At 37.5% G+C, this 13,439-nt stretch overlaps 1 protein-coding gene across 2 annotated transcripts in view; it reads left to right on the forward strand.

Annotated features, from left to right (window-relative positions):
* The window catches only part of plxnb3 (plexin B3), a 151,306-nt gene that overhangs the window by 126,644 nt on the left and 11,223 nt on the right, over positions 1 to 13,439 (forward strand). For both annotated transcript variants that reach the window (XM_061902769.1, XM_061902770.1), the window contains 5 exons: positions 38 to 118; positions 186 to 264; positions 338 to 441; positions 508 to 595; positions 679 to 845. In XM_061902769.1, coding sequence (XP_061758753.1) covers positions 38 to 118; positions 186 to 264; positions 338 to 441; positions 508 to 595; positions 679 to 845 — 519 coding nt within the window. The remainder of the gene's footprint in view (positions 1 to 37; positions 119 to 185; positions 265 to 337; positions 442 to 507; positions 596 to 678; positions 846 to 13,439) is intronic.

Consider the following 13,439-nt stretch of genomic DNA (forward strand, 5'->3'; position numbering starts at 1 on the left):
GCGCGGTCTGTAGTATTAAGGGTGTGTGTGTGCTCAGACTTTGACAGTCCTGGTGAAGAACGGAGCTGAAGTCCAACCGTGTCCCGTCAAAGTGCTGGACATGGACACCATCACACAGGTACCCGTCCCTCTCTGTCTTTATCGCTCCTCACCTGTCCTGTCCTTAGACTGTGTGCTGTGTGCAGGTGAAGGACAAGATCCTGGACCAGGTTTACAGAGGAGCGGCGTTCTCTCAAAGACCGGCGGCGGACACCTTGGACTTAGGTGAACGCTCGTTTTCGCCTGTGGCTCTTGGTTCAGATCGGTTATGACCGCGGTTTTCACGTTTTACATGCAGAGTGGCGTTCGGGTCAGGCGGGTCACCTGACCCTGTCGGACGACGACGTCACAGCCGTGGTTCAAGGCCGCTGGAAGCGACTCAACACGCTGCAGCACTACAAGGTAGGCACCCTCACCGCCGCCCCCTGGTAGTCCTGCTCCTCCTGACCTCGTCTTCGGCTTCTACAGGTTCCAGACGGCGCCACAGTCGCCCTCGTGGCGCGGTCACAGAGTTCCAGCGGCGCTCGGGTCAACCAGGTGTTCCAGACTGGAGAAAGTAGGACCCTCGCCTCCCTCTACAACCCTGAAGATCTGTGAGATGTGGAAACATTAATGAAGAGCCTCCTGTCGTCTCCATAGAAACGCCGATGCTGGAGAGCGAAGAAGAGGAGGGGCTCCGACTTTGGCATCTGGTGAAGAGCAGCGAAGACCCCGACATCCCCAAACACAGGAAGAGCAGCATGAGGGAGAGGGAGCGGGCCAAAGCAATACCAGAGATTTACTTGACCAGACTGCTGTCCATGAAGGTAACACCAGTAGAAACAATGGGATTTACTGACTAAACTACTGTCCATGAAGGTAGAATTAGTAGAAACCAAGTGATTTACTGATTAACAACTGTCCATGAAGGTAGCATTAGTAGAAACAATTTGATTTACTGACTAAACTACTGTCCATGAAGGTAGCATTAGTAGAAACTATGTGAATTACTGACTAAACTACTGTCCATGAAGGTAGCATTAGTAGAAACAAAGTGATTTACTGATTAACAACTGTCCATGAAGGTAGCATTAGTAGAAACAATTAGATTTACTGACTAAACTACTGTCCATGAAGGTAGCATTAGTAGAAACAATGTGATTTACTGACTAAACTACTGTCCATGAAGGTAGCATTAGTAAAAACAAACAGATTTACTGATTAACAACTGTCCATGAAGGTAGCATTAGTAGAAACACTGTGATTTACTGAAAAAACTACTGTCCATGAAGGTAGCATTGGTAGGAATAATGTGGTTTACCGACTAAACTACTGTCCATGAAGGTAGCATTAGTAGAAACTATGTGAATTACTGACTAAACTACTGTCCATGAAGGTAGCATTAGTAGAAACAAAGTGATTTACTGATTAACAACTGTCCATGAAGGTAGCATTAGTAGAAACAATTAGATTTACTGACTAAACTACTGTCCATGAAGGTAGCATTAGTAGAAACAATGTGATTTACTGACTAAACTACTGTCCATGAAGGTAGCATTAGTAAAAACAAACAGATTTACTGATTAACAACTGTCCATGAAGGTAGCATTAGTAGAAACACTGTGATTTACTGAAAAAACTACTGTCCATGAAGGTAGCATTGGTAGGAATAATGTGGTTTACCGACTAAACTACTGTCCATGAAGGTAGCATTGGTAGAAACTATGTGATTTACTGACTAAACTACTGTCCATGAAGGTACCATTAGTAGAAACAATGTGATTTACTGACTTTAATACTGTCCATGAAGGTAGCATAAGTAGAAACAACATGATTTATTGACTAAACTACTGTCCATGAAGGTAGCATTAGTAGAAACATTGTGAATTACCGACAAAACTACTGTCCATGAAGGTAGCATTGGTAGAAACAACGTGATGTACTGACTAAACTTCTGTCCATGAAGGTAGCATTAGTAGAAACAATGTGATTTACTGACTTTAATACTGTCCATGAAGGTAGCATAAGTAGAAACAACATGATTTATTGACTAAACTACTGTCCATGAAGGTAGCATTAGTAGAAACATTGTGATTTACTGACTGAACTACTGTCCATGAAGGTAGAATAAATAGAAACAAAGTGATTTACTGACTGAACTACTGTTCATGAAGGTAACATAAAAATATTTAAAACCTAGACTACTGACTATTATGGTAACATTAGTAAATGCAATGATATTTACCGACTAAACTGCTGACCATGAAGGTAACACTAGTAAACGCGATGATATTTACCGACTAAACTGCTGACCATGAAGGCAACACCAGTAAACGTGAAGATATTTACCAACGAAACTACTGACCATGAAGGTAGCATTTGTAGAAACTATGTGATTTACCGACTAAACTGCTGACCATGAAGGCAACACTTGTAAACGCGATGATATTTAACGACTAAACTACTGACCATGAAGGTAACACTAGTAAATGCGATTATATTTACCGACTAAACTACTGACCATGAAGGTAACACTAGTAAACGCGATGATATTTACAGACTAAACTACTGACCATGAAGGTAGCATTTGTAGAAACTATGTGATTTACCAACTAAACTGCTGACCATGAAGGCAACACCAGTAAACGTGAAGATATTTACCAACGAAACTACTGACCATGAAGGTAACACTAGTAAACGCGATGATATTTACCGACTAAACTGCTGACCATGAAGGCAACACCAGTAAACGTGAAGATATTTACCAACGAAACTACTGACCACTAAGGTAACACTAGTAAACGTGAAGATATTTACTGACTAAACTACTGACCATGAAGGTAGCATTTGTAGAAACTGTGTGATTTACCGACTAAACTGCTGACCATGAAGGCAACACTTGTAAACGCGATGATATTTAACGACTAAACTACTGACCATGACGGTAGCATTTGTAGAAACTGTGTGATTTACCGACTAAACTGCTGACCATGAAGGCAACACTTGTAAACGCGATGATATTTAACGACTAAACTACTGACCATGACGGTAGCATTCGTAGAAACTATTTGATTTACCGACTAAACTGCTGACCATGAAGGTAACACTAGTAAATGCAATGATATTTACCGACTAAACTACTGACCATGAAGGTAACACTAGTAAATGCGATTATATTTACTGACTAAACTACTGACCATGAAGGTAACACTAGTAAACGCGATGATATTTACAGACTAAACTACTGACCATGAAGGTAGCATTTGTAGAAACTATGTGATTTACCAACTAAACTGCTGACCATGAAAGTAACACTTGTAAACGTGCTGATATTTACCGACTAAACTAATGACCTTGAAGGTAGCATTTGTAGAATCTATGTAATGTACCGACTAAACTGCTGACCATGAAGGTAACACTAGTAAACGTGAGGATATTTACCGACTGAACTGCTGACCATGAAGATTAAACGAGTAAACGGGAGGGTATTTACCGACTAAACTACTGACCATGAAGGTAGCATTCGTAGAAACTGTTTGATTTACCGACTAAACTGCTGACCATGAAGGTAACACTAGTAAAAGCGATGATATTTACAGACTAAACTACTGACCATGAAGGTAACACTAGTAAATGCAATGATATTTACAGACTAAACTACTGACCATGAAGGTAACACTAGTAAACGTGAAAATATTTACCGACTAAACTACTGACCATGAAGGTAGCATTAGTAAAAACTATGTGATTTACTGACTAACCTACTGACCATGAAGGTAACACTAGTAAACGTGAGGATATTTACTGACTAAACAACTGACCATGAAGGTAACACTATTAAATGCGAGGATATCTATCGACTAAACTACTGTCCATGAAGGTAGCATTAGTAGAAACTATGTGAATTACTGACTAAACAACTGACCCTGGAGGTAAATTAGTAAACGTGAGGATATTTACCGACTAAACTGCGGACCATGAAGGTAACACTAGTAAATGTGAGGATATTTACCGACTAAACTACTGACCATGAAGTTAGCATTTGTAGAAACCATGTGATTTACCGACACTACTACTGACCATGAAGGTAACACTATTAAACGTGAGGATATTTACTGACTGAACTACTGACCATGAAGGTAACACTAGTAAACATGATATTTACCGACTAAACAACTGACCATGAAGGTAACACTAGTAAATGTGAGGATATTTACCAACTAAACTACTGTCCATGAAGGTAGCATTAGTAGAAACTATGTGATTTACTGACTAAACTACTGACCATGAAGGTAATACTAGTAAACGTGAGGATATTTACTGACTGAACTACTGACCATGAAGGTAACACTAGTAAATGCGAGGATATTTACCAACTAAACTACTGTCATGAAGGTAGCATTAGTAGAAACTATGTAATTTACTGACTAAACTACTGACCATGAAGGTACACACTAGTAAATGTGAGGATATTTACTGACTGAACTACTGACCATGAAGGTAGCATTAGTAGAAACTATGTGAATTACTGACTAAACTACTGTCCATGAAGGTAGCATTAGTAGAAACAAAGTGATTTACTGATTAACAACTGTCCATGAAGGTAGCATTAGTAGAAACAATTTGATTTACTGACTAAACTACTGTCCATGAAGGTAGCATTAGTAAAAACAAACAGATTTACTGATTAACAACTGTCCATGAAGGTAGCATTAGTAGAAACACTGTGATTTAATGAAAAAACTACTGTCCATGAAGGTAGCATTGGTAGGAATAATGTGGTTTACTGACTAAACTACTGTCCATGAAGGTAGCATTGGTAGAAACTATGTGATTTACAGACTAAACTACTGTCCATGAAGGTACCATTAGTAGAAACAATGTGATTTACTGACTTTAATACTGTCCATGAAGGTAGCATAAGTAGAAACAACATGATTTATTGACTAAACTACTGTCCATGAAGGTAGCATTAGTAGAAACATTGTGAATTACCGACAAAACTACTGTCCATGAAGGTAGCATTGGTAGAAACAATGTGATGTACTGACTAAACTTCTGTCCATGAAGGTAGCATTAGTAGAAACAATGTGATTTACTGACTTTAATACTGTCCATGAAGGTAGCATAAGTAGAAACAACATGATTTATTGACTAAACTACTGTCCATGAAGGTAGCATTAGTAGAATCATTGCGATTTACTGACTGAACTACTGTCCATGAAGGTAGAATAAATTGAAACAAAGTGATTTACTGACTGAACTACTGTTCATGAAGGTAACATAAAAATATTTACTACCTAGACTACTGACTATTATGGTAACATTAGTAAATCCAATGATATTTACCGACTAAACTGCTGACCATGAAGGTAACACTAGTAAACGCGATGATATTTACCGACTAAACTGCTGACCATGAAGGCAACACCAGTAAATGTGAAGATATTTACCAACGAAACTGCTGACAATGAAGGTAACACTCGTAAACGTGAAGATATTTACTGACTAAACTACTGACCATGAAGGTAACATTTGTGGAAACTATGTGATTTACCGACTAAACTGCTGACCATGAAGGCAACACTTGTAAATGCGATGATATTTAACGACTAAACTACTGACCATGAAGGTAGCATTCGTAGAAACTTTGATTTACCGACTAAACTGCTGACCATGAAGGTAACACTAGTAAATGCAATGATATTTACCGACTAAACTACTGACCATGAAGGTAACACTAGTAAATGCGATTATATTTACCGACTAAACTACTGACCATGAAGGTAACACTAGTAAACGCGATGATATTTACAGACTAAACTACTGACCATGAAGGTAGCATTTGTAGAAACTATGTGATTTACCAACTAAACTGCTGACCATGAAAGTAACACTTGTAAACGTGCTGATATTTACCGACTAAACTAATGACCATGAAGGTAGCATTTGTAGAATCTATGTAATGTACCGACTAAACTGCTGACCATGAAGGTAACACTAGTAAACATGAGGATATTTACCGACTGAACTGCTGACCATGAAGATTAAACGAGTAAACGGGAGGGTATTTACCGACTAAACTACTGACCATGAAGGTAGCATTCGTAGAAACTATTTGATTTACCGACTAAACTGCTGACCATGAAGGTAACACTAGTAAATGCAATGATATTTACCGACTAAACTACTGACCATGAAGGTAACACTAGTAAATGCGATTATATTTACCGACTAAACTACTGACCATGAAGGTAACACTAGTAAACGCGATGATATTTACAGACTAAACTACTGACCATGAAGGTAGCATTTGTAGAAACTATGTGATTTACCAACTAAACTACTGACCATGAAGGTAACACTAGTAAACGTGCTGATATTTACCGACTAAACTAATGACCTTGAAGGTAGCATTTGTAGAATCTATGTATTGTACCGACTAAACTGCTGACCATGAAGGTAACACTAGTAAACGTGGGGATATTTACCGACTGAACTGCTGACCATGAAGGTAACACTCGTAAACGTGAGGATATTTACCGACTGAACTACTGACCATGAAGGTAGCATTCGTAGAAACTGTTTGATTTACCGACTAAACTGCTGACCATGAAGGCAACAGTAGTAAAAGCGATGATATTTACAGACTAAACTACTGACCATGAAGGTAACACTAGTAAATGCAATGATATTTACAGACTAAACTACTGACCATGAAGGTAACACTAGTAAACGTGAAAATATTTACCGACTAAACTACTGACCATGAAGGTAGCATTAGTAAAAACTATGTGATTTACTGACTAACCTACTGACCATGAAGGTAACACTTGTAAACGTGAGGATATTTACTGACTAAACAACTGACCATGAAGGTAACACTATTAAATGCGAGGATATCTATCGACTAAACTACTGTCCATGAAGGTAGCATTAGTAGAAACTATGTGATTTACTGACTAAACTATTGACCATGAAGGTAACACTAGTAAACGTGAGGATATTTACTGACTGAACTACTGACCATGAAGGTAGCATTAGTAGAAACTATGTGAATTACTGACTAAACAACTGACCCTGAAGGTAAATTAGTAAACGTGAGGATATTTACCGACTAAACTGCGGACCATGAAGGTAACACTAGTAAATGTGAGGATATTTACCGACTAAACTACTGACCATGACGTTAGCATTTGTAGAAACCATGTGATTTACCCACACTACTACTGACCATGAAGGTAACACTAGTAAACGTGAGGATATTTTCTGACTGAACTACTGACCATGAAGGTAACACTAGTAAACATGATATTTACCGACTAAACAACTGACCATGAAGGTAACACTAGTAAATGTGAGGATATTTACCAACTAAACTACTGTCCATGAAGGTAGCATTAGTAGAAACTATGTGATTTACTGACTAAACTACTGACCATGAAGGTAATACTAGTAAACGTGAGGATATTTACTGACTGAACTACTGACCATGAAGGTAAATAGTAAATGCGAGGATATTTACCAACTAAACTACTGTCCATGAAGGTAGCATTAGTAGAAACTATGTAATTTACTGACTAAACTACTGACCATGAAAGTAACACTAGTAAATGTGAGGATATTTACTGACTGAACTACTGACCATGAAGGTAGCATTAGTAGAAACTATGTGAATTACTGACTAAACAACTGACCCTGAAGGTAAATTAGTAAACGTGAGGATATTTACCGACTAAACTACGGACCATGAAGGTAACACTAGTAAATGTGAGGATATTTACCGATTAAACTACTGACCATGAAGGTAGCATTCATAGAAACTATTTGATTTACCGACTAAACTGCTGACCATGAAGGTAACACTAGTAAACGCGATGATATTTACCGACTAAACAACTGACCATGAAGGTAACACTAGTAAACGCGATGATATTTACAGACTAAACTACTGACCAAGAAGGTAGCATTTGTAGAAACTATGTGATTTACCAACTAAACTGCTGACAATGAAGGTAACACTTGTAAACGCGATGATATTTACCGACTAAACAACTGACCATGAAGGTAACACTAGTAAACGCGATGATATATACCGACATAACTAATGACCATGAAGGTAGCATTTGTAGAAACTATGTGATTTACTGACTAAACTATTGACCATGAAGGTAACACTAGTAAACGTGAGGATATTTACTGACTGAACTACTGACCATGAAGGTAGCATTAGTAGAAACTATGTGAATTACTGACTAAACAACTGACCCTGAAGGTAAATTAGTAAACGTGAGGATATTTACCGACTAAACTGCGGACCATGAAGGTAACACTAGTAAATGTGAGGATATTTACCGACTAAACTACTGACCATGAAGTTAGCATTTGTAGAAACCATGTGATTTACCGACACTACTACTGACCATGAAGGTAACACTAGTAAACGTGAGGATATTTTCTGACTGAACTACTGACCATGAAGGTAACACTAGTAAACATGATATTTACCGACTAAACAACTGACCATGAAGGTAACACTAGTAAATGTGAGGATATTTACCAACTAAACTACTGTCCATGAAGGTAGCATTAGTAGAAACTATGTGATTTACTGACTAAACTACTGACCATGAAGGTAATACTAGTAAACGTGAGGATATTTACTGACTGAACTACTGACCATGAAGGTAACTAGTAAATGCGAGGATATTTACCAACTAAACTACTGTCCATGAAGGTAGCATTAGTAGAAACTATGTAATTTACTGACTAAACTACTGACCATGAAAGTAACACTAGTAAATGTGAGGATATTTACTGACTGAACTACTGACCATGAAGGTAGCATTAGTAGAAACTATGTGAATTACTGACTAAACAACTGACCCTGAAGGTAAATTAGTAAACGTGAGGATATTTACCGACTAAACTACGGACCATGAAGGTAACACTAGTAAATGTGAGGATATTTACCGATTAAACTACTGACCATGAAGGTAGCATTCATAGAAACTATTTGATTTACCGACTAAACTGCTGACCATGAAGGTAACACTAGTAAACGCGATGATATTTACCGACTAAACAACTGACCATGAAGGTAACACTAGTAAACGCGATGATATTTACAGACTAAACTACTGACCATGAAGGTAGCATTTGTAGAAACTATGTGATTTACCAACTAAACTGCTGACAATGAAGGTAACACTTGTAAACGCGATGATATTTACCGACTAAACAACTGACCATGAAGGTAACACTAGTAAACGCGATGATATTTACCGACATAACTAATGACCATGAAGGTAGCATTTGTAGAAACTATGTGATTTACCGACTAAACTGCTGACTATGAAGGTAACACTATTAAACGTGATGATATTTACCGACTAAACTACTGTCCATGAAGGTAGCATTAGTAGAAACTATGTGATTTACTGACTAAACTACTGACCATGAAGGTAATACTAGTAAACGTGAGGATATTTACTGACTGAACTACTGACCATGAAGGTAAATAGTAAATGCGAGGATATTTACCAACTAAACTACTGTCCATGAAGGTAGCATTAGTAGAAACTATGTAATTTACTGACTAAACTACTGACCATGAAAGTAACACTAGTAAATGTGAGGATATTTACTGACTGAACTACTGACCATGAAGGTAGCATTAGTAGAAACTATGTGAATTACTGACTAAACAACTGACCCTGAAGGTAAATTAGTAAACGTGAGGATATTTACCGACTAAACTACGGACCATGAAGGTAACACTAGTAAATGTGAGGATATTTACCGATTAAACTACTGACCATGAAGGTAGCATTCATAGAAACTATTTGATTTACCGACTAAACTGCTGACCATGAAGGTAACACTAGTAAACGCGATGATATTTACCGACTAAACAACTGACCATGAAGGTAACACTAGTAAACGCGATGATATTTACAGACTAAACTACTGACCAAGAAGGTAGCATTTGTAGAAACTATGTGATTTACCAACTAAACTGCTGACAATGAAGGTAACACTTGTAAACGCGATGATATTTACCGACTAAACAACTGACCATGAAGGTAACACTAGTAAACGCGATGATATATACCGACATAACTAATGACCATGAAGGTAGCATTTGTAGAAACTATGTGATTTACTGACTAAACTATTGACCATGAAGGTAACACTAGTAAACGTGAGGATATTTACTGACTGAACTACTGACCATGAAGGTAGCATTAGTAGAAACTATGTGAATTACTGACTAAACAACTGACCCTGAAGGTAAATTAGTAAACGTGAGGATATTTACCGACTAAACTGCGGACCATGAAGGTAACACTAGTAAATGTGAGGATATTTACCGACTAAACTACTGACCATGAAGTTAGCATTTGTAGAAACCATGTGATTTACCGACACTACTACTGACCATGAAGGTAACACTAGTAAACGTGAGGATATTTTCTGACTGAACTACTGACCATGAAGGTAACACTAGTAAACATGATATTTACCGACTAAACAACTGACCATGAAGGTAACACTAGTAAATGTGAGGATATTTACCAACTAAACTACTGTCCATGAAGGTAGCATTAGTAGAAACTATGTGATTTACTGACTAAACTACTGACCATGAAGGTAATACTAGTAAACGTGAGGATATTTACTGACTGAACTACTGACCATGAAGGTAACTAGTAAATGCGAGGATATTTACCAACTAAACTACTGTCCATGAAGGTAGCATTAGTAGAAACTATGTAATTTACTGACTAAACTACTGACCATGAAAGTAACACTAGTAAATGTGAGGATATTTACTGACTGAACTACTGACCATGAAGGTAGCATTAGTAGAAACTATGTGAATTACTGACTAAACAACTGACCCTGAAGGTAAATTAGTAAACGTGAGGATATTTACCGACTAAACTACGGACCATGAAGGTAACACTAGTAAATGTGAGGATATTTACCGATTAAACTACTGACCATGAAGGTAGCATTCATAGAAACTATTTGATTTACCGACTAAACTGCTGACCATGAAGGTAACACTAGTAAACGCGATGATATTTACCGACTAAACAACTGACCATGAAGGTAACACTAGTAAACGCGATGATATTTACAGACTAAACTACTGACCATGAAGGTAGCATTTGTAGAAACTATGTGATTTACCAACTAAACTGCTGACAATGAAGGTAACACTTGTAAACGCGATGATATTTACCGACTAAACAACTGACCATGAAGGTAACACTAGTAAACGCGATGATATTTACCGACATAACTAATGACCATGAAGGTAGCATTTGTAGAAACTATGTGATTTACCGACTAAACTGCTGACTATGAAGGTAACACTATTAAACGTGATGATATTTACCGACTAAACTGCTGACCATGAAGGTAACACGAGTAAACGGGAGGGTATTTACCGTCTAAAATGCTGACCATGAAGGTAACACTAGTAAACGCGATATTTACCGACTAAACAAGTGACCATGAAGGTAACACCAGTAAATGCGAGGATATTTACCAACTAAACTACTGACCATGAAGGTAGCATTCGTAGAAACTATGTAATTTACTGACTAAACTACTGACCATGAAGGTAACACTAGTAAACGTGAGGATATTTACTGACTGAACTACTGACCATGAAGGTAGCATTTGTAGAAACTATGTGATTTACGGACTAAACTGCTGACCATGAATGTAACACTAGTAAACATGATATTTACTGACTAAACTGCTGACCATGAAGGTAACACTAGTAAACGTGAGGATATTTACTGATTAAACAACTGACCATGAAGGTAACACTAGTAAATGCGAGGATATTTACCGACTAAACTACTGTCCATGAAGGTAGCATTAGTAGAAACTATGTGATTTACTGACTAAACTACTGCCAATAAAGGTAACACTAGTAAATGTGAGGATATTTACTGACTGAACTACTGACCATGAAGGTAGCATTTGTAGAAACTATGTGATTTACGGACTAAACTGCTGACCATGAAGGTAACACTAGTAAACGTGAGGATATTTACTGACTGAACTACTGACCATGAAGGTAGCATTTGTAGAAACTATGTGATTTACGGACTAAACTGCTGACCATGAAGGTAACACTAGTAAACATGATATTTACCGACTAAACTGCTGACCATGAAGGTAACACTAGTAAACATGATATTTACCGACTAAACAAGTGACCATGAAGGTAACACTAGTAAATGCGAGGATATTTACCAACTAAACTACTGTCCATGAAGGTAGCATTAGTAGAAACTATGTGATTTACTGACTAAACTACTGACCATGAAGGTAACACTAGTAAATGCGAGGATATTTACCGACTAAACTACTGTCCATGAAGGTAGCATTAGTAGAAACTATGTGATTTACTGACTAAACTACTGCCAATGAAGGTAACACTAGTAAACGTGAGGATATTTACTGACTGAACTACTGACCATGAAGGTAGCATTTGTAGAAACTATGTGATTTACGGACTAAACTGCTGACCATGAAGGTAACACTAGTAAACATGATATTTACCGACTAAACAAGTGACCATGAAGGTAACACTAGTAAATGCGAGGATATTTACCAACTAAAGTACTGTCCATGAAGGTAGCATTAGTAGAAACTGTGATTTACTGACTAAACTACTGACCATGAAGGTAACACTAGTAAATGCGAGGATATTTACCAACTAAACTACTGCCCATGAAGGTAGCATTAGTAGAAACTATGTGATTTACTGACTAAACTACTGACCATGAAGGTAACACTAGTAAACGTGAGGATATTTACTGATTAAACAACTGACCATGAAGGTAACACTAGTAAATGCGAGGATATTTACCGACTAAACTACTGTCCATGAAGGTAGCATTAGTAGAAACTATGTGATTTACTGACTAAACAACTGACCCTGAAGGTAGCATTAGTAGAAACTATGTGATTTACTGACTAAACTACTGCCAATGAAGATAACACTAGTAAACGTGAGGATATTTACTGACTGAACTACTGACCATGAAGGTAGCATTAGTAGAAACTATGTGATTTACTGACTAAACTACTGACCATGAAGGTAACACTAGTAAACGTGAGGATATTTACTGATTAAACAACTGACCATGAAGGTAACACTAGTAAATGCGAGGATATTTACCGACTAAACTACTGTCCATGAAGGTAGCATTAGTAGAAACTATGTGATTTACTGACTAAACTACTGCCAATGAAGGTAACACTAGTAAACGTGAGGATATTTACTGACTGAATTACTGACCATGAAGGTAGCATTAGTAGAAACTATGTGAATTACTCACTAAACAACTGATCCTGAAGGTAACATTAGTAAACATGAGGATATTTACCGA

The sequence above is a fragment of the Nerophis ophidion genome, linkage group LG06 (assembly GCF_033978795.1).
Source record: "Nerophis ophidion isolate RoL-2023_Sa linkage group LG06, RoL_Noph_v1.0, whole genome shotgun sequence".
Lineage (NCBI taxonomy): Eukaryota > Metazoa > Chordata > Actinopteri > Syngnathiformes > Syngnathidae > Nerophis > Nerophis ophidion.